This window comes from Corvus hawaiiensis, chromosome 24 (assembly GCF_020740725.1).
Source record: "Corvus hawaiiensis isolate bCorHaw1 chromosome 24, bCorHaw1.pri.cur, whole genome shotgun sequence".
Lineage (NCBI taxonomy): Eukaryota > Metazoa > Chordata > Aves > Passeriformes > Corvidae > Corvus > Corvus hawaiiensis.
In genome coordinates, this window is record NC_063236.1 from 5,234,184 (window position 1) to 5,258,529 (window position 24,346).

A 24,346-nucleotide genomic window follows, 5' to 3' on the forward strand; every position below is an offset into this window, starting at 1 on the left:
GGTGGGAATGTCACTTGCTGGACCATCGCTCAGCCACCCTCTGGATATTTCATGTCCCAGCTCTGCCACCCTACCCAGCTCTACCCTTTGCCCTCCACACCTCGGTTTTGAGGAGGTAGGTGGTGGGGAGCTGGTTGTCCTCCACTTGTGCCTCACTGATTCTGAGCTTCCCAGAGCCTTATTCCCCAAAACCTGGTGGTGTGTGTTGAAGTAGGGAAAACAAATCCTCATCCAACAGGAGCACAAGGCAGAAACCTGCAGGACACCCCCACATCACCAGGCAGGGAGGGGAGGACAGGCAGCCCCAGCAAGGGGGGACACAAAACATCTCGCCAAGGAACAAGATCCACCACCCTGTGCATCCTCCTTTCCCCAGTGCTCTGGGAAAGGCTTCACAGATGCTGTTTATCCAGGGCAGTATAACAGCCCTCCAGGACCTCTGGTGCCTTGGGCTGGCTGCCAGTCCAGATCCAGGTCCAGATCCACCAGGAACACTGGGGGGTCTGCAGCTGATTGTCCCCAGGGACAGCACACATGTGACGTGCTGCAGATCCCCAGCCCGATGGAAGAGATCTGCCCCTAAAGCACAGAGAAGTGGCCTCTCCACGTGGCTTTATCTCCAGGCTTCATTGCATGCCTTCAGTAACATGCAGAGGAGGCAAACACGGCTGCTCAGAATGGAAACAGGAATGGAAATGGCCTGGAAGGTGAGTTAGTGACTACTCCGTGGGCCAAGAGGCCTGGAAGCAGTGCCCCTGTCCATGGTGTCCCCCAGGGCCAGCTCTGACCAGAGAGGAGCAAGGGGAGCTCTGGTACAGCAAAATCAGAACTGAAGTGGCCATGATGAGGATTGCCCCAAAGTGCAGCAGGAAAAGCAACTCAGACCACTGAGGTCTATCACCAAACCAGCCAAGGACTGCAGCTGAGATGATGCTGGGAGGCACAGGGACAGTTACTCAGGGGGTCCTGCGTGGTTGCTGTGACCTCTCAGAGCCCGGGGAGCAGGTGGGCAACTCGGTGAGCTGTGCTGAGCCTGTGCTGTGCCCTCTGGGATCAGAGCCTCAGCATGGACACCACACCTGCACCCCCTCACCACCTCTTTATTTACAGACACAACACCACTGGGGGGTGGAGATGGGAAGCTCAGGAAGCCTGAGCTGCCCCCCAGAGCCTCCGTTCCCGCAGCCAGGGCTCTGTGCAGCCGCTGCAGCTCCTGGGGTGCGGCCTCCTCTCCCCCTGAGCTTCTACTTCCATCGGCTGCCCACCATGGTCTTCCCACGGGCGCCCTTGGACCTGCAAGGGAAGAGGAAAAGCACGTGCCAAAAGGCATCAGTGACCACACGGAGGATGAGGTGGGTGCTGTCAGTGGTCCTGCAGCCTTTTCCTGTTGGATGTGCACTGCCCTGGGGGCCGAGGGTCTTCACTGGCCCCAGGTAAAACCTTGGGACCTGAGTCAAAGTGTCTTGGGACTCTCTGGAAACAAGCTCATGCAGTTGCCAGGCGATTCTAAGGACCCACCATTTCCTTCCCATGTTTATCCCCCCCCAAAAATCGTTCAGAGAAGAATTGACAAGTTGCATCTGTGGCTGCAGAGGGATAAAAGCAGCTGCAGGATCCTTTGGGACCCACCACATCACTCCCTTGAACCAGCCCAGGGGGAGCAGGCACTGCTTGGGCACAGGGCAGCACAGAGGAGAAGGAGGAGAAGGTTTGGGTGGGCAGTGAAGGGCATTTCTGGGTGCCAGTCCTTGGGATTGCCTCGTCCCTGAGCCCTGCTGCTGCCCTGGGGTCCCAGTGTCCCTGCAGCACACATGCAGGGGGACACACACAGGCCTCAGAAATGCCTGTACTCACCCTTTGCTGCAGGATCAGGCCGTGGTGGGGCAGGAGAGAAGAGAAACTTGGTGTGAGCGGGTGGGAGATGTTGCCCCTGACACATGGGGTGGGCTGAGCACCTCCCATATGAGGGGGGGTGGGATGGGGATGTGAAAGCACCAGGGTGCTCCTGGGAGGAGGGGTTAAACACCCTCCTCCACCCTCTTATGAAGGGTTCCCCAGCCACATGCAGGGAACATGGGCACGGGGACAGGCTCCCCTGGCCTTGTGGGCCTGCACAAATCCCACAGCCCATGGGATTTCCCCTGCTAGACAAGCTGGGATCTCCAGCACCTTCCTGAGATGCTGGGCAAAGCCCCTGCAGGGATGGGGTGGCTGGAGACTGGAAGGACCCCACAGGACACAGAGCAGAGGTGGGGTCTCCCCAGGGTCCATCCCCAGCTGGGGTCTCTGGGGAGGGGGAGGCCATGGAGGAGCAGAAGGGCAGGGACTGAGGTTCCTGGGACAGACCTGCAGGTCCAGGAACGCGAGGCACCAGCAAGACCAGAGGCAGGAGGGGGAAGGAGAGGAGGTGGCTTAGCAAGGGAGATCCATAGGGAGGGAACTGGGGAGCAGGAGCTGGAAGGACAGAAGATGTCGAGGAGGGATGTGCAGCCACTTACACTTTCTGGTGGTCACTGATGCGGTTTCGAAGGACGTTGATCTGCAAGAAAAAATGGTGGGTGGTGAAGTCTGGCAAGGTGCCCCAGGCTGGGGACAAGGGCTGGGTGAAGATGCATCACTGCTCTCTTTTCCCCAGCAGTTTTTCTGTGGGGTTTAGAATCCCAGAATCTCAGGATGGTTGGGGTTGGAAGGGACCTTCAAGCCCATCTCATTCCACCCCCCGCCATGGGCAGGGACACCTTCCACTGTCCAGGTTGCTCAGGGCCCCATCCCCGCCTGGCCTGTGATGTGTGCTCCCTGTGGTGGTGCCAGGTACACGTACCCACGAGCTGGGAGATCGCTTGGACACCCCAGCTCATCTCCTGGCTGGGGAGCTGAAGGAGCAGCCAGGAACACAGAGGGTGGACAAATCACAGAGGCCCCGGGGCTCACCTCATATTTCTGCCGCTTGAACTTCTCCTGCAGGTCAAATTTCTCAGCCTCCAGGTCATGGACGTTCTGCCACAGCTCCCTGGCCTTGTCCCTGCAGGAAGAGCCAGCTGGGGACGGGGCAGGGAAGGGCCGTGGCTCCCAGGGAGCTCAGTGCAGGGATGGGGCACTGATGCCAACCCCTCACCTGCCCCCTGCGATGGGGCTCTGGAGGCTCCCAAGCAGGGATGTGTTACCCAGGCAGTGAATCTGGGGACCAGAGCCACGGGGGAGGTCAGTACAGATGGGGACACACGTCCTACCCGTGTGACCCTCGGGACACACCTGTCCCATGTGTGAGCGTGGCTCCCTCAGGACACACCTGTCCCACCCGTGTGACCCTGGCTCCCTCTCATGGCTGGTGCCATCAGCCGCAGCCCGGCCGCGGTGGCCCTGCACAGCCTCGGCGCCCGCGTCCCCCGTGGGGTGTCACAGCCCATCTCCAGCTGTGCCATCCCCCTCGGCTGGAAGCCCCAGGGAGCCGTCCCCCACCCGGGATCCTGCCCAGGAGCTGGGACCCAGCACAGAGCGTCTGCCCTGGCCATCCCTCCTGCAGCCCATGCTCACCTCAGCTTGTCCTCGCTGAGGTGGTCGATGTTCAGGGGCTTCCGTCGCTCACCGAGGATCTTCTTCTTCTTTTCCCGCTCCGTTTGCTTCTTCCCCCCCTTTTTCTCTGACTGAGGAAACCATCAGTCCACTGGAGAGAAGGAAGTCTGCCCAGCCTTTGCTCTCCTCCATCCCCAGTTCTGCACCCAACACCCTCAGCTTTTGGAACTCAAGAAGCACGTGAGGTCCTTGAGGACATTTTGGCAATAGTGGACAAGACACCTTGTCCTTGTCTCCATCCCCGTCCCTGTCCCTGAGGCAAGACTGGAACTGCACATGTGCAGAGCTGAGCTCAGGGCAGCTCTGAGCTCCCTTTGGCCCTGTAACCCCTGACCCAAGAGCAGTTCCCTGCCCTCTCCTGCCTGGAAACCCCACAGTGTCACATGGATGAACCCTTCCCAGGAGCAGCAGTGGCTCCATCACAGCCCCCTTGGGAGGGGTCCCACCTTCTGCATGTAACCCCCGAAGTGCAGCATGTTGGAGAATGCCTTCTTCTTCCGCGCCTCCTCCTCTGCCCTCTTTCGCGCCTCCTCTTCCTCCTTGCGAGCTCTTTCTTCCTGCCAGGGTCAGAAGCCGGTCAGCAGTGGACAGATGGACACACAGCTCGCGTCCCCAGACTCCCCAAGCCCATTCCAAGCCCCATTCCAGAGGACACTCACGGCCATGCGGGCCTGGCGCTCCTTCTCCCGCTCGCTGCGGATCCGCTGCTGCTCTGCCCGCTCCGCTCGCCGCTGCTCCTGCACAGGGAGGGGATCTTGGCTTGGACACCGCAGGGAATCTGCATCCTCTCTGTTCCAAGGGACAGATCCCTGACCCCAAGAGCCCTGAGAGCCCCAAGGGAGCCTGGGGACAGTGATCCCAGAGAGAGGTGCATCCGCATCAGGCACCGCAGCACCACAGCAGCCACACCAGGGGCATCCCAGTGACCGGGGACAGAGAGGGAATGGGTGGAGCTGTGCCAGGGGAGATTTGGCTGGATCTCAGGGAAAGGTTCTTCCCCCAGAGGGTGCTGGGGCACTGCCCAGGCTCCCCAGGGAATGGGGACAGCCCCGAAGCTGCCAGAGCTCCAGGAGCGTTTGGACACTGCTGCCAGGGATGCCCAGGGTGGGATTGTTGGGGTGTCTGTGCAGGGCCAGGGGTTGGACTGGATGATCCTGTGGGTCCCTCCGAGCTCAGGGAATTCTATGGTTCCCAGGCACTGGGGTACAAAATCTGGCTCAACCCTCAGGCTCTGTCCTGTAGGGACAGGGATGTCCCAGGTCTGCCAGGACAGTGGGGAAGGGACAGTGGCTGTGTGCCCACAGGGACAGGGTGGCAATGGCCAGAGAGGGGAAGGCTGAACACGTACAATCCTGTCCTTGAGGGACAGGAGCTCCTCTTCCTCCTTCTTCCTGCTCTCAAAGTGGGCTTCAATAAGGGCCTGCAGCTCGTTCAGGTCCTTCTCCATGCGCTTGCGGTGAATGTCCTGCACCAGACACAAAGAGCCCGAGCCTCCAGGAGCTGCCAGACACTGAGGGGGAGCGGCAGGAGGGCATCACCCTCAGGGGTGGGAACTGGGGCACAACTCACGTCAAAATCCAGTCTCTCGCCATCTGGGATTTTGGGAGGCACCAGGTTGGGCATGAAGACCCTGCAATGGAAGGGGAGCTGGAGCACGATGGGGCTGCAGCAGACCTGGGACAGAATGTGCCTCTCACCCATCCCAGCCTCCCGTCTGAGCCCTGCAGTCCCCAGGGATGCAGAGTGGGCACAGCTGGAGGATAGGGAGTGCAGTGCATCCTGCTGGAGGTGCCAGCTGGGCAGCCACAGAGGAAGACCTGTGGCATTCCTGGGAAACACTCCAAGGTGCCCACATGGCTGGAATAACTCTGCAAGCTGCAGACAATGTGGCCAGGGCCCTTTGCCAGGCCCCCTGAGCTGGCAGCTGCCCCACTGCTCCCCACAAAGGGCACCAAGGAGCCGTGTGTGACCTGGCACAGGGAGCTGGACCCTCTCATCCTCCAGGGCTCGAGGGAGGGCAGGAGAAGCTCAGCAGGGACACAAAGGGATGCAGGGATGATGGCTGAGGGCAGATCTGCCTCCCACACTGCAGCATCCCAGGGGCCCAGGAGGACCCCCCAGGCTTCTGGCAATGGTTCCCAGTCCTGCTCCCTCAGGCTCTGTCCCTGGAATGCTGGGACTCCTGGAAACGTGTGCCTCATGCCAGCCACAGCCAGGACTCTGTACCCCAGGCTGGGATGCACACACACACTCGCACACACTCACACATTTCTGTCACCTGCAGGGTCACAGGGCAGCTGAGCTTCTCCCAAGGAGCATACAAAATGCTTCAGAAGTGCCTAAAGACCTCATTCCCTTCACACTCCATGTTTCCCTGTCTGTTTCTCTCCCTTTTTCTCTCCATGTCCCAGTCCCACCCTGTTTCCATGCTCTGGAGGCTCCCTGTGCCCTGCCCTTTACGGGCCAGGCTCTGTCACACGGAGCCTCTGCCCCGGCACAGCTCAGACCTTGCCCCAGGGAAAACCCTGCCACACTTACTTGGGCTTTGGCTTCGATTCACCTGCAGGTCCCAGGAGCAGGACAGAAAGACAAGGTCAGTGTCACCGAGGGGTTTCCTGTCACACCTTGACCCAACCCCCGCCCTGAGCCGAGCCCTCCCTCTCTCCCAGCAGCAGGGGCTTCACGGGAATCATTCCCCAGCAGTGAGGTGCCAGCCCTGTGCCAGAGGACACGCTGTGCCTGAGGCACAGCTGGTGCTGCTGGCTGGGCAGAGCAGCCCCTGGTACCCACAATCAGGCAGAAGGAGCAATGGTGATACTTCACCTTCCCCAGGCTCCTGCTCTCGGTCTCCCTCTCCACCTGTGCAAAACAGGAAGCTTTGTGTCCCCGTGGCCAGTCCTGCCCAGGGACACTGTGGGGTAGCTGTCCCCCTCTGCCCCATGCTTGTCGCCACTGCAAACCCCAGCTGCATCCCTGCAGGATGGACGGGGAGAGCAGGCCCCTGAGGGACATCCCTCACTCACAGGGGGGCCCAGACAGCTCCACGTCCTCTCCAGGAGGAATCCAGACAAGTTTTGCAGGAGCTCAGGCTGGAGAAGCAGCAGTGCTGCCCTCTCCTGCTGTATTTTGGGTGAATTTCTGCCCGAGGCAGCACAAATCCACCACTCTTGTCCTGTTGGGGGATGTGGCCAGGGCAGCTCTGCCCCATTTTCCACAGATCATCCCTTCGGCAGCAAATGAATTCAGCACCAAAACCCCATTCCAAGGGCCCAGTGCCTCAGGGACTGGGATCGGGACTGGAATGGCCAAACCCATCTCTCCTCCGCTCCCGCTTTACCTTCTCCTGCTGCATTCGTTTCATCTTCTTGTTCTGTTTAAAAGCAATGGGAGATCATGAGCACCCCTGGGTGAGGGCAGCCACATCCCCCAGCACAGAGGGGTCCCAGCACCCTGACCGGGGGTCACAGCTGGGATCTGAGCCTGCTCCAGCAGCAGTGACAGCACAGTCACACACCAGGCCACCCCTATGCCCCAAAGCCACCTCATGAAATCCAGTGCTCTTTGGATGATCAGACACATCAGAGCTCAATCCCACCTCTGGAAATCCCCTTGGTGAAACAGCCTTGGCCCCTTTCTGGCATTATTTCAGAGGGCTGGACGCAGCCACCAGCAGCAAACACTGCATCCTCACGCTTGTAGGGCCCAGGCAGAGCAGGGAAGGGCATCTCAGTTCGACAGCCCCTTACTGGACAGCAGGTCTGGGGGACAGCTGCCCCTCTGTGCTGATGTGCCCCTGTCACAGCCACGCCGGACGTGCCAGCCCCCACCTGGAGCAGAGCATGGCCCTGCCAAGCCACGGGAGCTCCCTGGCTCAGCCTCCACTCACCTTCTGCCTTGGTTTCTTCACTCTCCTCCTCCGCCTCCTCTACCTGCTCTTCCTGGCCTGCGGGATAAGGCGCAGGGTGAGTCCGGCAGCGCCGTTCCCCGGCTCCCTGCGGCTCCTGCTTTGGGATAACTGCGGCACGGAGCCAAGAGAGACCCGGGGAGCCGCAGCCACGGGAAAGAAACAGCGGCTCGGGAAGCAAAGGGCTCCTCTCTAACCTCACCCAAGGGCTGCTCTGTGCTCGTCAGGGAAAAGCCCCCTCAAATTAGTGAAATTAAAGGGTTTATCGCTACCTCCTGGCTTGTCCCTCACCCCCTCTCACGCTGCCATTCCCTCACACCCCAGGAAGGGAGGAGGGATTTCTATTGCTCTGCTCTAGCAGTGAGCTCCACGAGTGGCTGAGGACGCGCCTTCGGCACCTTCCCGATCGCGTCTGTGACACTGCTGGAGCCTTTTTCCACTGGAGGGAGCAGTGTCCCCACAGGATTCCTCCACTGGAGCCAGGGTGATGCTGTGCCCGCGGGCCCTGGGGACACTGCAGGTGCCACAGCCAGACAGAAAGGAAGAAAAAAAAGACAGCAAAGACAGCAAACCATGGCTGGCAGATATAAGAGACAAGGCACAGACAGAGGATGGACACACAGCACAGCAGGGCATGGGTGGAGTGCAGGAAGAAGAGAGAGAAGTGGAAGAATGAAAGAAAACCATTCCCCAACCAGGGAGAGGCAGAACACATCGACCCACAGCTTTTCCCAAGAGCAGAGAGAGGAAATAATGAAAGGTGCAATAACTACCGTCATCTTCCTCTATCCATTCTTCCTCTTCTGAGCCAGGGAGGACGGAAGGAATAAGCACAGGGATTAGTTGGGTGCCACAGAGTTTTGGCATGCGTGAGGTGAGCACTCGAGCACTGCAGGGGCTGCCCCCTGCACCTCCCTTCGCTTTTACACTCAGGGTGTTTTGCCTGGCAGTGCCCGGGAGCAGCCAGAGGCTCAGCCCAGCCCAACCCAGCTCCCCAGTCCAGCCCAGCCCAGCCCGTGCCAGGGTTGTGTCTCCATGGGGCTGAGGCAGGTAGTCTGAGTTTGGGCAGACTGTCACACGTTCAGCAGAGGCTCCAGCTCCCGTTGGGATATTGGGATCACACCTCTGCCAACACCCATGTCCAGCATTGCCAGCCCTGGTTTGAGTCAAGGGATCACTGACAAAAGAGATCCTGAGAAAATTCAGACTGGTTTTGGTCCTACTGATGTTTCAGGTGCAGACATCTCAAACATGGTCACATCTGCCTTTCCTGGACATGATTTGCCCATTGCAGCCCAGGAGCCAACCCCCAAATCCCCCAGAAGAACACTGAAGCCCCAACACTTGGCTCTTGGTCCTTGCAGGTGCAACTCCTACCTTCCTCCACGCACTCCTCTTCACAGAGCACACAGGGCATGGACAGAGAGAAGGGAAAGAAGCCTCAGGTTATTGGAGTTGCTCTGATCAGTTTTTGGCCTCAGGGCAGCTGCAGGTGCTCCATGTCCTCTTACCTTCCTGCTCCCTGCAAAGCACAACAGGAATTTACAGAGTCACACCGAGTTGCTGGAACGGGGCCCACGTGTCCATCAGTGATGCCAAGGAGAATTTGGGATTTCCTCAAGGCTGGCTCCCCTTTCTCACAGCACAGGGCCAGGACTGCTGGGCAGCTGCTGGGTGGGTGTCTGCCAGGTGGCAGTGGGGACAGGGACAAGGCCCAGGTCACCCTGCAGGCTGTGGAGAGCAGGGGCCGAAGGTCTGGACTGACACTTTGACAGCGGTCAGGGCACCCCACCAGTTTGCAGCATGAGAAGATGAGTGACCTTGGCCTGTAATCCCAGAAATGGGCATCTCACATGCCACCTTTGCCCCCAAGTCCTTCCCTGACCATGGGGGAGATGCACAGCCTGTCCCAGGTGTGCCCAGGGGACAGACTGGTGACACACATGTGTCTGGCGTGGCACTGAAACACCAGAGGACTCAGGTCCCCTTTCTCTGCTGGGGGAGGAGAAGTGGGAGCTGTGTTCAGACTCACCCCTATAACCCCAACCCCATCTCTCCAGGATGTGCCTCCTGGCCCAGCAGCCTCCATCAGCAGAAGCTGCTCTCAAATCTGGGCCTTGGAGAGTGATGCTCTGGATGTGGCAGCAGGACCCCATCAGCAACACACTGGTGGCCTCAGGTTTTCCCATCTCTGTCTCACGGATTAAGACTGCAGCATTTTTAACACAGGAACCATCCTTGTCCCGCCCATGGGTGGGGACACAGCTCCCAACACAAATTCCCACTGCGGGGGTCGGGCACTGCCAAGGCAGAGGGGCACAGGCGGGGGGGGGTCCATGGTGGGTGCTGGGCTAACAACGAGAGCACTTCCAAGCAATGCTGCAGTGGGAAAGTGGGAATAGGGGGAGAGGAAAGGGTTAAAACCACCCCACTTACTGCTCGTACTCCTCGGTGACCTCCTCCGTGTCTGACATCCCTGGTTCTCTGGCAGAGTTGGAGGCAGATTGGAAAAAGTGAGGGTTAGAAGCGAGATAAGGGCCAGCACAGCCTGTCCCTCAGCACCAGGACAGGGGCACAGAGATGCTGCCTCTCTCCAAAGCACTTGGAGCTTCCAGCTGTCCCCAGCCAGGCCGTGACAGCGTTATCTCAGCAGAGATAAGGCTCCCGCCCCCCTCCCGTCCCAGGATCACAGCTTGCCCCAAACAGGAGGCAGGAGATCGGACACAGACTCCTGTCCCACTGATAACTCTGTCAGGAGCCATGTCCACGGCACTCAGCCTCCCTGGCCCAGCCCTCTGAGGGCTGTGTTTGCTCAGGGGCAGGAAAATCACCCCATTGCAGCTTGTTTTGCTTCCTGACTATTCTTAGCTCAGGGACGACCCCTTCTCTCAGATTTACAGCCCTGCACCAAGCACAGCACAAGAGCTCAGCAAAGCCTGCCAGCCCAGCCCTCCAAGTGCAGAACTGCTGGGAAAGGGACAGCCTGGGCTCAGCAGAAGCATTTCTCCCCTATTAGCTGAAAGGAACAATTACAACCTGGTTTAGTAATTTAGCCCTGGTTTTAGGGCTAAAACCTCTCCAGAAACAGCCTTTCATCTTCCCAGCACATCTGTCTCCCTCCCAGCTGTGCTCAGGAGGACTTCGCTCATCATCTCCCCGCATCTGACCTTCACCCAGCACTGCAGTGTGAGATCTGCACCCACCAGCCCCATCCCCAGGCATCCTGGAGCAGCCCAGAGCCCCAGCCCCAAGCCCAGCCCAGCCCTGTCCCCTGCTCGTGCCAGCCCTCAGCAGGGCTGAGATGCCACAGGACGACGCAAGGCAGCTCTGGAAATAACTTCCATGTGCTGAACCACCTGTTCCTAGAGCAGCAAGGCTTCCCTGCTCCTGCTGCCCAGAGTCTGGGAACAACTGCTCCTGGCTACATCTGTTGAGCATTTATTACCCAGGATGGGTAGGACAGGCCTCAGGAGTGCTTATTCAAGATGCTGGATCCAGGGTTGGAATGCTCAGGCATGGGAAAGGGGCATTCCAGGAGGAGAACCTCAGCATAACAACGCCTCGAGAGGGTTCTAATCTCACTCTGACTCACACGGTGTTTTTTGGAGACAAATAAAGTCAGAACTCGGCCCCCTCTGCCTCAGGGTCACTGCCTGCTCCTGCCATCACTGTTCCCTTTCCTGTAATGGCTCCAAGCACCCCCTCCAGCACCATCCCTGGGATCTCTGCTTCCTCACAAAAATCAGTTCTCACTCTTCCCCCAGGCTCAGCATGGTCCTGATGCCTCGAGTTTGGCCAAATCATTTGTGTGGCCTCTGAGCACCCAAGGCTCCACATCATCAACTCATGACACGGGAGAGGAGGGTCCCCGCTCCCGACAGCATGAAAGCCTCTTCCTTCCCCATCGCCCTCCTCCCTCAGACACTGCTGGATCCCACAGAGCTGAGGGAACAGCAACAAATCTGAGACTGTTAAGAGGGTACACAAGAGAAAAAGTGGCTCGAGGAAGTATTTATGCATCCTCTGCACAGAAACACATAAACCTTTCCATTAAAGCTCGGAAATCTTGATTTGGTAGAATTAGGAGAACCCAACAGATGTAATAGAGCTAAAGAGAAAACATTGCACTGACAACAGAAAATCTCCCAGAATTTGCTGTGTATTAAACAGTCCAGATATTCCTCACACTCCTTGAAATCCCCCTCTCCTTTAGCTCAGGGCTGGCTGCTCACAGCTCTGGGGCTGAGTTAATCCTCCACAGTTCTCAGTCTCTGCTCTCCTCCAGGCAGACATGGAGCTCTCCTTTCCCACCGTTTGCTCCAGGAACGGGTCATGTCCCTGCTCCAGTCCTGCTTGGCAGGGTCAGACCAGGCACAGGAGCATCCCATCCCTAACCCACCCCCTGGGCTGCCAGAGAGCCAGGGCCAGGCTGGCCGTGGGCATCACATCCCTGCTGTCCCCTGCAGAGACACAGGGCACGGGGACCTGGGAGATTCCCCCAAACCAGGGCAGCCAAAATCCATCTGAGCCACCTGGGCACTCATCGAGGTGGTTCGAAAGACAAATTGCAAATACAGCCCGCTGGAGAGGGTGCTGATGCTTTATGCGTGGCAATGCCTCCATGGCATAAAACACTCAGCGAGCGCGGCCGGGGAAGCCCCTGAGCCCTGAGCCCTGCCGGGTCTGGACCCAGCGCATCCCACCCCGGAGGGGCGGGCGCGGCCCAGCCGTACCTGTGCGCGGTGATGCCGGGGAGCGCGGGGGAGCCGGCGGGGTCTGGGAAAGGCTCTTTGGGGCAGGAGGCTTTAAGGGGGCTCCAGCGCCCACCCCGGGGCGGGCAGCGCCGCAGGAATGTGCCCGGCGCCCAGCGAGGAATGCAACACTTGTGAGCTGCTATTTCGGCAGCCGCGGCCCTGGCCCCCTCCGCCGCTCCCCCTTCCCCCCCAAGAGCCCATATAAGCCCAAGCTATTGTGCGGCCTCAGAGATTTGCTATTTTAAACCCTCCGGACCGAGATACGTGAGTGCCCGAGGGGCTGACACAAGCCAGCCCAGCTGTCACCGGGCCGGGACGCTGATAAGGCAGCGCTGTCAGCAGTGCAGGAGCAGACCCTGCCCGGCAGCTCCCACCCGGCTCCCTCAGCCGCTGCTCTGAGCTCGGGATGCTGCAGCGAGGAGGGAAGAGTCTGTTTTTAACCCCCCAGGACACATTTGGTTCGGGTTTTTCCCTATTTTCCCCTTGTCGGGAGAAGGGAAGGGAACAGTTTCCAGTCCCAGCCCAGCAGTAGGGTGACCAGGAGTGTCTTAGAAAGAGCAACTTTTACTAGAAAAAAAAGCACAGAGAAACCCAAGTCCTTTCCCAAGCCCAAGAAGAAGGATCAGCTCCAGGGGCAGCAGCAGATTCCCACACCAGATTTGTCACTGCAGTGGTTGGTCAAGGCACAACCCAAACCAAAGAATGGCCCCAATAGGAGGACTTGAGCCCTTTGCCCATGGCACACTAGAGCCACCCTGAAGGCCTCAAGAGAGCATCCCCCATCCCTGCTGGGTGGGCTCAGCAGCCCCGGGAATGCAGGATCAGGGGCTGCACAGCAAAGGGCTCAGGAGGAAAGGCAAGAGGGAAATGGGGCCCAGCACTGGGCACTCAGCTCCATGAAAGCCCCAGAACAGGGCCATGGCCATGGCCAGCCCACCCTCCCTGGATGACTGAGTGAAGGGTCACTGCTTGTAGGGGCAGGGGATGGCAGGGACAAGGACAAGTCTCTGGTTCAGCTGCGTGTGGAGGGAACACCAGGGCCAAGTCCCGCCTTCTCCCATGAGACATCTCCGAGCACTTGTGTGACTTCACAAACATTGGCCTTTGGTCAGGTCACTCTGGCAGTGACAGCCTGGCAGGGGGGTGACACCCGCCTGCCCCACCTGCCCCAGGCAGCAGGGACGGACGTGGTCCATGGATGTGCAGCTGGAACTCCCTTGGCCAGGCAGGTTCTTGCCCCACTGACATCTTCCAGCTGCCAGGGAGCCGTGTGGGGGATCCCCTTTGCCAGGGCAGTTCCGGAGCACAGGCAGAGGACAGCAAACAGGAACAGAACAGCAAAATGTGGTGGGCAAACAAGGCAGGAGTTTGCCTTCAGCATCTGCAGGGAGCCTGCAGGCCTGGACACCCCCAGACAGGCAGTGAGTGGGGATTGGGGGCACAGGGAGACTCTTCCAGGCTTCTTCCTTCCCATCCCACAAGCAGAGGACCCCATGACCTGGGCTGCACCCAGGTCACGTGTGGCACAGGGGACTCGTGGCAGTGGCTGCTGGACGGTTGGGTAGGGCTGGCTTTGATCTTCGGAGCAAACCAGTTTTTCCCACATGGTCTGACAGCACAGCTGGTATTATTGCAACTGGAAAAGAAAGTGGGAACCACTGAGGCTGTGCCTGAGGCTGCAACCCCCCCAGAGGCAGCTGCTTTAACCAGGACTGTGGCTGTCCCCAGCAGGGCATGGGGCAGGCAGGCATCCCCTAAATCCCATCACAGGCCACTTCCCTTCTCCTCCCAGAGCAGAGTCCTTCTCTCCCTTACAGATGCCTTCAGTTGTCCCCTCCTGCTGACTCCCCCAAGTCACGGGGTCCTGATGACCCCCACATCCCCTCTCCCCCCATGTCCTGGCTCTGCCCGTGCCTCAGAGGATGCACCAGGTTTCAGAGCAGCTCCATAGCTACCTTGGTGTCTCCAGAGGTGTCTCCAGGCTGCTTTATCCAGACATCTCGCTTTGCCACGCTGTTGATTCTCCGGATTTCCTGCAAGCAGGAGAGTCACAAGTGACAGGAGAAGGTTTTCCCCATGCATTGTGTGCAGTGTTGCCTTGGCCTGACTTTATCCACACCTTGAAGCACACATTGTCCTGGTAAAACCAGCCAGCTTAGGGATCCTGCACCTGGGAGGCCCTCAAGGCCAAGTGCAGCTCCAGGCACAGCAGTGGATCAGGTGCTGCTAAAGGGAAACTGATCAAGGAGCTGCAGGCTTTCCCCAGGAGGGACCCCAGGAGCAAACCCTTTGCTGGCACAGCTGCCTGGCACAGACACATCTGGGCAGTGCTGATCTCCCAGCCCAGCCTGGACCCACCTTCCCTGGCTGCAGGGCTGGGCTGGAGCTGCACCTCCTGGCCCAGGTGGCTGCAGGAGGCTCTGCCAGGAGCAGTGGCCAAAGCCCTCCCTGCTGTGAGCAGTGAGACCCGCGCAGGACCTGCTGAGCCCCTCCTTTCCAACAACACCAAACCACCCTGGGGCCAAAGGCTCTCCTGTCCCTCTCCTGCACGTCCAGCAAGTAGCCACCATGGCCAAGTCATGACCTCTGAGTCCCCTTAGCTGGGCACTTTGCACCCACAGCCACAAGACCCCCTATTTTTGAGGTGCAGATGACACCAGACCCCTCATGCACCAGGACCTCTCCAAGCACACACAGGTCTCCAAGCCCCTCAGACCCGAAGGACCGAGCACACAGCTCCTCTCCCATTGGTCTCCAGGCAGAGCTGCTCATCCAGACAGAGGTGGTGGGATGGCAGAGATGGGATCAGGCTGGGGTGGCAGGCTCAGGCACCCCCGCATGTCCTGGGATATGCACCCAGCTTGCTCCTGCTCCCTCCTCACCCCACCAAGGCATAAATCATGTGTCTTAGGAATTTTGGGCTCACAGTCAGGACACAGCAACAAGTAGAGCCTTGATATCTCATCATGGTGGCCCTGCAGCTCTGAGACCTCCAAACCCGGCTAAACTGCTCTCAAACCCTTCAATAGGCTCAGCCAAGGGTTCATCCACCCTTCAACCCCACCCCCAGGTGCAGCACCATGTCCTGTGAGACTGCCTGGTCTCAGGGCTCTCACTTGAGGTTGACACAAGCTGGTACCTTGCTGTTTTCCTCCTTGACAGGCTCCTGAGCTCGGCTGATCCACAGATTAATGCGGGATGTCACCGATCCCGGGATCTTCAGGTTGTCCTGTGGCACAGACAGGGACACCAGGGTTACAGCAGTAGCTCTCCCCCTGCACGAATGTAACCCAGCCCAGTCCCCAGGGCACGGAGAGACTGAGCGGAGCTGCAACACGCAGAGCCCAGCCCACACGTTGGCTCCATCCCAGCTCCTCAAATTCCAGCTCTCGGCAGGAGCCCACACAGCGCCGGGGCAGTTCCTGTGTCCAAACCCAGCCCTGGCACCCAGCTCTGAGCCTGGTATCCGCAGAGGGGAAGGTTTTCCCCGAAGCCAGTGCCTGCCCCAGCCCAGGACCTGCTGGGAGGCCCTGGCCCAGCGCAGCTCCTGCCTCACCTTCCTGGGAGCCGCGGGCTCCACCTTGCTGGGAGCGCTTCCCTCGAAGAAGTTGCGTTTGCTCGCCACCCCCTCCGAGGAGAGCAGGCGACTCTTCTGGACTGGCACGGAGGATTTCACCCCCTCCGAGCGCTGGGAGAGAGAGGGGAATCAGCAGGGCTGTGCTGCACCCCGAGGAGTGAAAAGCAAAGTCCAGCTTCTGGGTCACACCCTGAGCCCCTTGGGGTATGCTCCCCCCGCCCATCAGCAGCACTGCTTCCCCCAGTGCACCACGCAGCATCCCCAGACTCCCTCCAAGGGTCCCTGCTCCTAAAACCCTGAGGCCAATCCCTTTTCCTGCCTGGCACCATCTCCTCCATCCCCACCAGCTCTGGTATTTGGTGCAGCTCAGTTCCTCCCCTCCCCATCTCCCTACATGTCCCTCCCACCCCAGCCTGGCTCTGCTAAGGGCCTTTGGTACCTGCACAGCCGAGTTGTACTTTTCCAGCTTCTCCCCAATGGTGCTGTTGCTGCCTGGGATCCTCAGACTCGCACTGGTGAAGGAGAAGGAAGAGTTGAAACCAGCCCCCTCAGGATCTCCTGGGACTCAGCCCATGGTCCTGGGGGGCTGCACTTGGCAGGAGAAGGCCCCGTCCCACCCAGGCACTCCTGCATCTATGTGCCTGGTGAACCAAGCAGTTCATTCCCTGCTGGGGACTGAGATCTCTGGGTGTCACCACCTTTCCAGGGCCATACTGAACACTGAAATATCTTGGCCTGCCCTGGGTTCAGCTCTGCCAGCTCTGAACTGCATCGCCCCCAATGTCAGCATGGCCCTGCCTACAGCATGCACCTGCCCATGGGGGTATGGAGGATCCCTTGGTCTGGTCACCAAAGCCAGGTCAGGTTGCTCATGGACCCGTTTTGATGTCCCCATGGATGAACCCCGTCATGGTGCTGCACCTGTGCAGACACAAGCACCAACATGGAACTACATGACTCAGGAGACAGTGGGGGCTTGCTGGGGGATATTGGAGCAACCTGGGAGAGTGGAGGATGTTCCTGCCTGTGGCAGGGGTTGGAATGAAATCTTTAGGGTCCCTTGGAACCCAAACTGTTCTGTGATTCCAGGATCTCATTTGGATGCAAGCTGCATGTTGGACATTGTCCTGTCCTCTGCCAAGCATCGCTGCCCGACCAGCCCAGCACCCCAGGGACCAATGTCCAGCAGATCTGTGCAGATCTGTGCCAGGCCTGTCAGGCCCCATCACCTCCTCCTCCCTTGGAAAACAAAGGAAGGCTATTCCTGCCCAGCAGGACCAAAGCAACATGATGAGAGGTGCTGACCTCCTGGTGAGAGGGCTTTGGCTCTCTTCTTTCTGCTTCCTGGAGATGATCTGGAAACACAAGGAGAGGAGATCCTGCAGTGAACTGTGGTTATCCAAGATAAGCATGGGAGACACTATCTCACTGATCTCCCCCAGGAAAGCTCCATTTGCACCCACACCAGAGCTTATCTCATATCTCAAAGCTCCCCAGACTAAAGACACTTTACGGTGATAACAGTTTTATTCCCAATAAAGCCTCATGGAAGTCAATCAAGCATAACCAGTCAGCCCTGATTCACAGCAGGGAGGATCTCGACAGTTCTTGGTTTTCCCAGCCTCTCCAATCACTTTATTCCAGAGATCTGTTTTGAAATGGAATATATTCTCAGACTGTAACATGGGATGAGAGGGAGGATGGATGTTATTTTTATCCTGTGCTTTCAGATAAGACTGGAAAGGCTGGAAGGTGGATGGTAATTCCTGTGGCTCTGGAAATTCTGAGGACAATGAGCTCCCTGTTCTCTCATCATTTCCCATGAGTTTTCTCTTGGCCAGCACAAGGTGTATGAACTGAACGTGTTCATCCTCACACACCTTCGGTCAGACACAGAGACGGAAAACAGGGGGAAGAGGGAAGCAGAACTGCAGTGCCCAGACCAAGGGTAAATTTTGAACACACTTCTGGGAACAGGCTCTGCCCACATAATCCAGAGGCCAAAGCAATTGTTCCTTCCCCCCATCCTCCACTGGAATTCTTTCCCCACCTGCTTTAGCTCTTACCCGAAAGGAGACGGTTCTTGGGCTGGTCCGTCGGATGGAGCTGCTGAAGGTGACGTGAGTTGGAGAAGGGTCTGGCTTTTCTGCAGGTTCATCTCGGGGCAGGGACAGCTGGATTACCTGCTTTGAGGGGTTCCTGGATGGCTGCTGAGGAAAAAGGAGGTATCAGATGCATCCCCGCAGAGCCTGCAGAGAAGACTGAGGTGCAGGAGCTGAGCAGTCAGGGCGGGAACTGGGTTTGAGGCGGGAGTTTGAGATCAAAATCCTCCGAACCTTTCCTGTCTCAGTTGGACATACAGAGTCCCAAACAGCTCTTCAGTGTCACCATGATGGCAATCAGAGGGGCTTGCTGGAGAGGTGATCAGGACAGCACAGGCCAGGGAGGGGAAGGAGGTTGTGGGACCCTCTCTGAGGTTTGCAGCTCTCAGAAAAACCTTCCCCAAAATCCTTCAGGTCCCATTTCCCTCCTAGTACTTTTGGGCTGTCCCTCTCTCTGGTCCTCCCGGCACCCAGGACCTCTCCCCCCAAGGCCTGGTGCCCCATCCATTCCTGCTCACCTGCTGCTCCGGAGATGAGCTCACTGCCGAGGTTTTCTCCTCTGTGCTGCGGTTTCCCACCCTGGTGAGGATCTTCACCTCCCGGAGCCGGCAGCTCCCCACCTCTGGCGGCTCCTTCGCCTCCTTCCTCTGCTCCCCCTGAGGAGTCCACACTCCTTGGTCTTTGTCCTGGAGCTGTGCCCTCACCACCACCTTCCTCTCGGAGGCTGGCTCCAGGTTCTTGTCCCCTGGCGGGTCCCCTCTGCCCTTGGCCGCCTCCTGACCCCGCTCTGCAGCCCGGCTGCTCTCCTGCCTCCCACGGGGCTGTGGCCCTGCCTCCAGGCAGTTTTCTGCCCCCCCTGGCTCCTTCTGCTCCTTCTCCTGCCTCAGCTTTTCGGACGTGGGCGGGAGGCACCTTGTCCTTCTCCCTTCTTGTGTCTTCAGCACCTCCGGGAGCTTTCTCTCCTCCCCATCCTCCGGAGACTGCGGCTTCACCAGGGATGGAGGTCTAGGAACAGGGACAACATGGGATGACAACCTCAGCATCTGGGGCTAGAGGGGCGGATTTCATGCTGCAAGTGAGGCAAAAGGCTCTGGGGAGGGACATAAAAATCCCACCAACATCCTGGAGTCCTCCCTGCAGACCAGGGCTTGCAGCCACACTCATCCCCATGACCCCAGCTCAGCTGTCTGAGAAAAAGTTTGGATTAAAAGTCTTTTTTTTCCTTTTTGTCGTAGAGATGAAGCATTTCCGCATCCTTGTCCCAGGACACCAGCACCCACCAAGTGCTGTGCCAAGGAGATCCAGGCTCAGGGCAGCGTGCTGGGTCTGCTGCTGGATAAGAAGTGTGGCTGTGACTCTTCCCACCATCTTTAAATGGGAAGTGTCAGTTGGAAGTCAATCCGCTCTGGCAGCTCCACCCACAGTCCCAACATGACCCGTGAAAAGCTGTTTCCGCTCCTTCCCCCAGGCAAACAGGCACAAGGTCTGGGAAGGGGCAGGCTGTGTCTGCACACTCCCAGGATTGGGAAGGAGGTGGGATAACGTTTGCCCTCCCCCTGAATTGCAATCACCACATGGCCAGCCTGTGTCAGCACCAGGGAACACGGACTTGTCCTTCCCACCTGGTTCATTTTAGTCATGTCCAGCCCCCATATCCAACCCAAGCATCCTAACTCCATCCTGTCTGAAACACAGAAACACATCTGGAGTGGGAGTCTTACTGTGGACACAAACCATTTAAATACTGGACACTTCCAGGATCAATTTAGAGAGTGGGTCAGGTTGTGTAAGGGCAGCCGGTCCCAGAGCACCTCCAAATCCCAGCTCCCTGCAGCCAGGAACTTTGGAAGCACCACTGGAAAGCCCTTGAGTCACATCCCCACTTCAGCCAAGGTCCCACAGCGTCACTGTGAGGTTCAGAGGGGCAGCACAGCCAGCCAGGCTCTGCCTGCTCTGCTCTCCTGCCCTGCAGAGCTGGGCACCCCTTACCTGCTGCAGATCCCACCTGGGCGTGGCCAGCACCCACCTGAGCTCTGCCCTGGCACCAGCCCTCCCCCAGCACTCCTGCTCCTGTGCCATGGACAGCCCCCCGAGCCATCCCCCCGTGCTCCTCCTGGGGAGCCCATCCCTCCTCCCAAAGGTCATTGGAGCTCAGCTCTTCCCACCGTCAGGAGCGATTCCCACCCTCCACAGCAGCAGCTGCAAGGGCTCAGGGTCAGGAGCGAGGCCAATGCCAGCCAGACCCCACAGACCTGCTGGAAGCCGGGCTGGTGTCTTTGACAGGGCTGGCAGGTTCCTCATCCGTGGATGTGGAGGACAGCAGGTTCCGGTGCCTTCGCCGGCGCTCTCTTTGCTGCTCTTCCTCATCCTCCAGGGTCCTCTGCCTGGCCAGGCTGTTTGGGAGGAAACACCAGGACATGGGGAGGCTGTGTCCTGCACGGGGACCCTGAAGCCCCTGTGGCAGACAAGAAAGGAACTGCAACACCCTGGGCAAGGCCAAGGGGCTGACAGAAGTCACCTTGCTGGAGGAGAGCAATGCCAGCATGAGCCAAGCGTCCCAAAGTGCTCTCACTCCACCCAGCTGATGCAGGCCCTTCCCAAAGCAAGCACTTGACTTCCCAACTCCTATTTTCTCCTGCTGGAGGGAGCACTCATTTCAAAGGAATCCCTATATTAAGCAAACCTTCCTGGGGAAGGATATTGAACCTGTAACTAAGCCAGACCAGGAGCCTTGAGCTATCACACAAACTAGAAGGGTAACCACTATGGCACAAGATTTTAGCCCAAAAATAAGCTGTGATGATGGCAATTTAATTTTTATAGAGCAAAAAGCCTCGGATGCAGAAGTATCAGAGGCTGGAGGCAACTGCTGAGAGGCTCTGCCAGGGGATGGGGCTGGCAGGGCTCCTCTTCCTCCCTGCATGTGCCTGGACTGGGAACTGTTTATAACCACAGACTGAGCCAAAAAGACAAGGTTTGGAATCATCTTTGAGCATTTTATTTTGCACAAGCCAAATGTAGTGGGTTTGGGTTTTGTTTTGTTTTAATATGCCACTAGGAATAAAAAGTTCTCTGGAAAACACCAGCTCTGCCACCCTTTCTCCACTGTGCCAAACCTGCCCACCCTCTGTGCCGGTGCATGAACTGTCTTGGAAAACAATTTTATTGGCTGGATGGAGCTTTTCAGAGCCGGGTTCCTCTCCCCCAACACGCCCTCAATCAGTCACAAACACTGCAGGGAACGCCATGGAGCGCCCGGCACCCCAGCAGAGCCTCCCTGCGCAGGGTCCATCCCAGCACCTCATCCCAGCTCCGTCCAGCGGCACCCAGGCTCAGGCTCTGCCATGAATTTGACTTTTGGCGAAAGTCAGGGGGGTAGGGCCGCGTTACGGCGAGCGCGGCGGCGAGGACTCGCGGCTGGTGCGAGTTACTGAGTAATCCCAGCCGGTCATAAATTAAACCGCTTTACCCCCCGCGAGTGTTTGCGGCTTCTGTTCTTCCTGCTCGGGGCAGGCGGGAGCACGGCGGGGCCAGCGGAGCGCGACGGGAGCGAAGGGAGGCCAGGGCCCGGCGGAGAGCTCAGGGCCGGGGACAGGACAGGGCAGTGTCCCGCTTCTCCCCCGCTGACCCCGCAGCCCAACAGCCCCAACAGCAATCGGACCCGCTGCTGGGGGGCTCCGGGCGGTCTCCGATGGCACGCCTGGTACCGGGAGAGACGGGGCTGGCGAAGGCTGGGATGTGCCCAGGGAGCACCCCCGGGTGGGGAGGCAGCAGGGCCGTGCTCGCACAGCACCGGGGCAGCGATCCCTGCGAGCACAGTCCCAGCCGGCCGCTTCCCGGCTGTCCGGGGGGACACACACACACATGCCGGTGCCTCTGCACTCCTGTCCCTCAGGCAGTGACAGCACAGAGCACTAATGCTGGGCTAAATCCTCATGACGACCAGGTACCACTTTGTGTATACAATCACAGGCTCCTTCGAAGTGAAAATGGGATTTTCCTGCCTTGAATTACCGTGGCTTCTTCTGAGGCAGCACAAAGCCTGGCACTACCCACAGGCAGCTCCTCGTTATTTGTAATTAAGTGATCCACCCATCAGGCTATGGATTTGCTCTGCCAATCTTTCCCCCTTCTTTTCAAAGAGGGATTTATTTTTTGCTGTCTTACCTTTTTTAACTCAAAGAGATGAGTAAAAAAAGTTTGGCAAGTGCCCCTGCCTTGTCCTTTCCTGCCCTGTCAATGATTAGTGCAGAGATTTCTGACATTTCTGCTGTTTCAGTGCCGCCTCATCTCAGGAGAGCTCAGGAAATGCCTTCCGGGGTTGTGAAGCACAGGGGGTGCAGGACCCAGCTGGGCTGGTGTTGGGGTAAGTCCACGGCTCAGAGCAGATGGATCTGGACAGGGCTGAAATGGCCTCTGGATCTGTCCCATCCATGGCAGAGGCAGCTGAGAGCTGGTGGCCTCAGAGCACTGGGGTCTCAATTAAAATAAGGAAGTTTTTCACAATGAGGGGAGGAAGGCCCTGGCACAGGGTGCCCAGAGCAGCTGTGGCTGCCCCAGCCCTGGCAGTGTCCAAGGCCAGGCTGGACGGGGCTTGGAGCACCCTGCGCTAGTGGAAGGTGTCCCTGCTATGGCAGGGGGTGGAACAAGATGAACTTTAAGGTTCTTCCCACCCAAACCATTCTGGGATTCTGTGAACTCCCCTTTTTTACACCCAGTACCGAGGTTTGCAATTAAATCTCGGAGCCATCACATCCACTTGGACCAGGATTCCTGCTCTGATTTATGGGACAGCGTGGCTGTGTTTGAGTTTCCATCACTGCTCCTGCACAGCCGGGGCTGCCCTGGGGTCTGCAGTGGGTCAGGGCTGATCCCTCTTTGCTCCAGCTTCGTGCGAGCCCCTAACCCACCCCAGGATGCCCAGGAGCCTCCCCTGCTCTGAATCACTCTTTGGGAAGGCCGAGGGAGCGGAGCTGGCGGTGCTGCGGGGATTGCTCAGTCACTGCCGCTGAATCAGGGCTTGCTCAGCACAGGATGGGCTGCGGTCTCCGCAGGGCAGAGCAGGACACGAACCCAGGGGCTGCATGGGCATGGGGGGAGTGGAAACGCCCCCAGCCAGCTCCAGAGCAAGTCTGGAGGCACAGCCCAGACACTCTGTACCCCAAAGAAAAGGCAAAACAGACCCAAAATGTATCCAGCATGGGGCGAGAATGCTTATCCAGGTAATTCTCCTGTGCAGGGCTCAGCTTCCCCAGGCAGCAGAAACAAAAACGCCTCTAATCCTACCCAGCCACAAGAAACTCCAGCAGCGCCGAGCTCTCCGTGGGGCTGTCATTCACCTCTGCAAACAACAAACAACACCCCCAGCGCAGCTGCCCCCTCTTCCCATGCTCCCCAAAAGCCCCTTCGGCCACCAGCAGCCCACCCTCACCCCTCCCTGCGCCGCTGGAAAGGGTTAAGCATTAATCCACAGCACTTACCTGGAGAGATCGGACCAGTTCCTTCTGCTAAAGGACATTCCTGCTTCCCGGGAGTTTCAGAGAGCCCCCAGAACCCGAGGAGGCATCCAGGCCAAGGTGCCGTGGGAGCCGCGGGGATCAGCGCTGCCCGAGAAGGGAGGGAGGAACTCCCTGCAAGGTTATTTCCCTGTGCACCTTTACCCTGCCTACCACCCGCTCCCCACCAGCTGCATCACATGGTTCCTTATCTACCTGACCCAGGCAGGGCTGTGATTTGTGAGCCAGCGGCGCGGGGCGAGAGCTGCCCTGCCCAGCAGTGCCACGCAAAACCAGAGCCCTCCTCGCTGCCAGGCTCCGAGCCGGGACCCGCGGCTCGAGCCATCCACGTCTCCCAAGGTTTCGGAGACAACTCCCTGCTGAGAACCTGTTCTACCAGCCACAATCCACCAGTCAACAACTCCTGCAGCCTGGCGGAGGAGGTGAATTACCCCGGGCTGAGTGGGAGGAGGTTGGCTCCCGGGGATCCAAAACAGTCATTAAAACACCTCCGGCTGGGCGCAGTCCAGCCCTTCCCAAAGAGCTTGGGAAGGTCCCCTGCTCCTTCCAGCCCTTTCTAGATGTCTTGGATGGAGCTGTCAAGGTCTCCCCATTCTTATGAGCTTTGCTGCAGCAGTGAGCACTCACTGAGTCTCAGGGGAGGGGGCTGGAGCATGGGGGGATCCAATTTTTGTGTGCTGAAGCCCTATGCCAGAGAGGAGCTGTGTGCCCAGGCTCATCCCACGCCTGGACCCAGCCCATCAAACCCATCCCGGCCTCTGGATGTGCCCCGAGACCCCCACCCTTCCACAGGGCAGCCCCTCCTGCCAAGGGCAGGTGTGAAGCCCTGGGGGCACTGCCTTCAGTGGGGAAATGGGGGTTGTCTTAGTGGGGATGGGGGGCCAGGCACAGCAGAGCCAGGTCCCAGCCTGGATTTTCCC

The 24,346-nt window shown here is 58.7% G+C and overlaps 2 protein-coding genes across 8 annotated transcripts; both read right to left on the minus strand.

The window, feature by feature from the left end:
• Positions 1 to 1,080: 1,080 nt before the first annotated feature.
• On the minus strand, positions 1,081 to 12,672 carry TNNT2 (troponin T2, cardiac type). Of its 6 annotated transcripts, XM_048328047.1 has the most exons (18): positions 12,211 to 12,672; positions 9,914 to 9,961; positions 8,989 to 8,999; positions 8,855 to 8,872; positions 8,251 to 8,280; positions 7,460 to 7,516; positions 6,911 to 6,943; positions 6,397 to 6,432; positions 6,112 to 6,133; positions 5,143 to 5,203; positions 4,922 to 5,038; positions 4,233 to 4,310; positions 4,020 to 4,130; positions 3,535 to 3,644; positions 2,932 to 3,022; positions 2,499 to 2,539; positions 1,855 to 1,860; positions 1,081 to 1,293 (listed from the first exon to the last, which is right to left on the minus strand). In XM_048328047.1, exons 2-18 carry the CDS (start codon positions 9,949 to 9,951, stop codon positions 1,245 to 1,247), a joined length of 909 nt encoding a protein of 302 aa, XP_048184004.1. In that variant the 5' UTR covers positions 9,952 to 9,961; positions 12,211 to 12,672; the 3' UTR covers positions 1,081 to 1,244. The 6 variants fall into 6 exon arrangements, with proteins under 6 accessions (XP_048184004.1, XP_048184005.1, XP_048184001.1 ...); XM_048328048.1 differs by lacking the exon at positions 8,251 to 8,280; XM_048328044.1 differs by lacking the exon at positions 8,251 to 8,280 and having other exon boundaries at positions 7,460 to 7,588.
• Positions 12,673 to 12,775: 103 nt separating this feature from the next.
• Positions 12,776 to 23,742, minus strand: LAD1 (ladinin 1). 2 transcript variants are annotated; one of them, XM_048328043.1, is made up of 10 exons: positions 23,391 to 23,742; positions 20,163 to 20,303; positions 18,429 to 18,915; positions 17,875 to 18,015; positions 17,114 to 17,163; positions 16,248 to 16,320; positions 15,788 to 15,919; positions 15,371 to 15,460; positions 14,187 to 14,264; positions 12,776 to 13,867 (listed from the first exon to the last, which is right to left on the minus strand). In XM_048328043.1, exons 1-10 carry the CDS (start codon positions 23,426 to 23,428, stop codon positions 13,859 to 13,861), a joined length of 1,239 nt encoding a protein of 412 aa, XP_048184000.1. In that variant the 5' UTR covers positions 23,429 to 23,742; the 3' UTR covers positions 12,776 to 13,858. The 2 variants fall into 2 exon arrangements, with proteins under 2 accessions (XP_048184000.1, XP_048183999.1); XM_048328042.1 differs by having other exon boundaries at positions 17,875 to 18,018; positions 23,391 to 23,741.
• Between the last annotated feature and the right edge of the window lie 604 nt (positions 23,743 to 24,346).

Bases quoted from the DNA above. Each gene is read 5' to 3' on its own strand.
- TNNT2 (XM_048328044.1), bottom strand. From the start codon at position 9,951: ATGTCAGACACGGAGGAGGTCACCGAGGAGTACGAGCA. The intron at 4,311-4,921 runs GTACGTGTTCAG...CTCCCTGTGCAG, and splicing joins TGTCCCTCAAGGACAGGATT to GAGCAGCGGCGAGCGGAGCG. The intron at 3,023-3,534 runs GTGAGCATGGGC...CTCTTCCTGCAG, and splicing joins CTCAGCGAGGACAAGCTGAG to GGACAAGGCCAGGGAGCTGT.
- LAD1 (XM_048328042.1), bottom strand. From the start codon at position 23,428: ATGTCCTTTAGCAGAAGGAACTGGTCCGATCTCTCCAG. The intron at 18,019-18,428 runs GTGAGCAGGAAT...CTTTTTCCTCAG, and splicing joins GCTCATCTCCGGAGCAGCAG to CAGCCATCCAGGAACCCCTC. The intron at 17,164-17,874 runs GTAAGAGCTAAA...TTGTGTTTCCAG, and splicing joins CAAGAACCGTCTCCTTTCGG to ATCATCTCCAGGAAGCAGAA.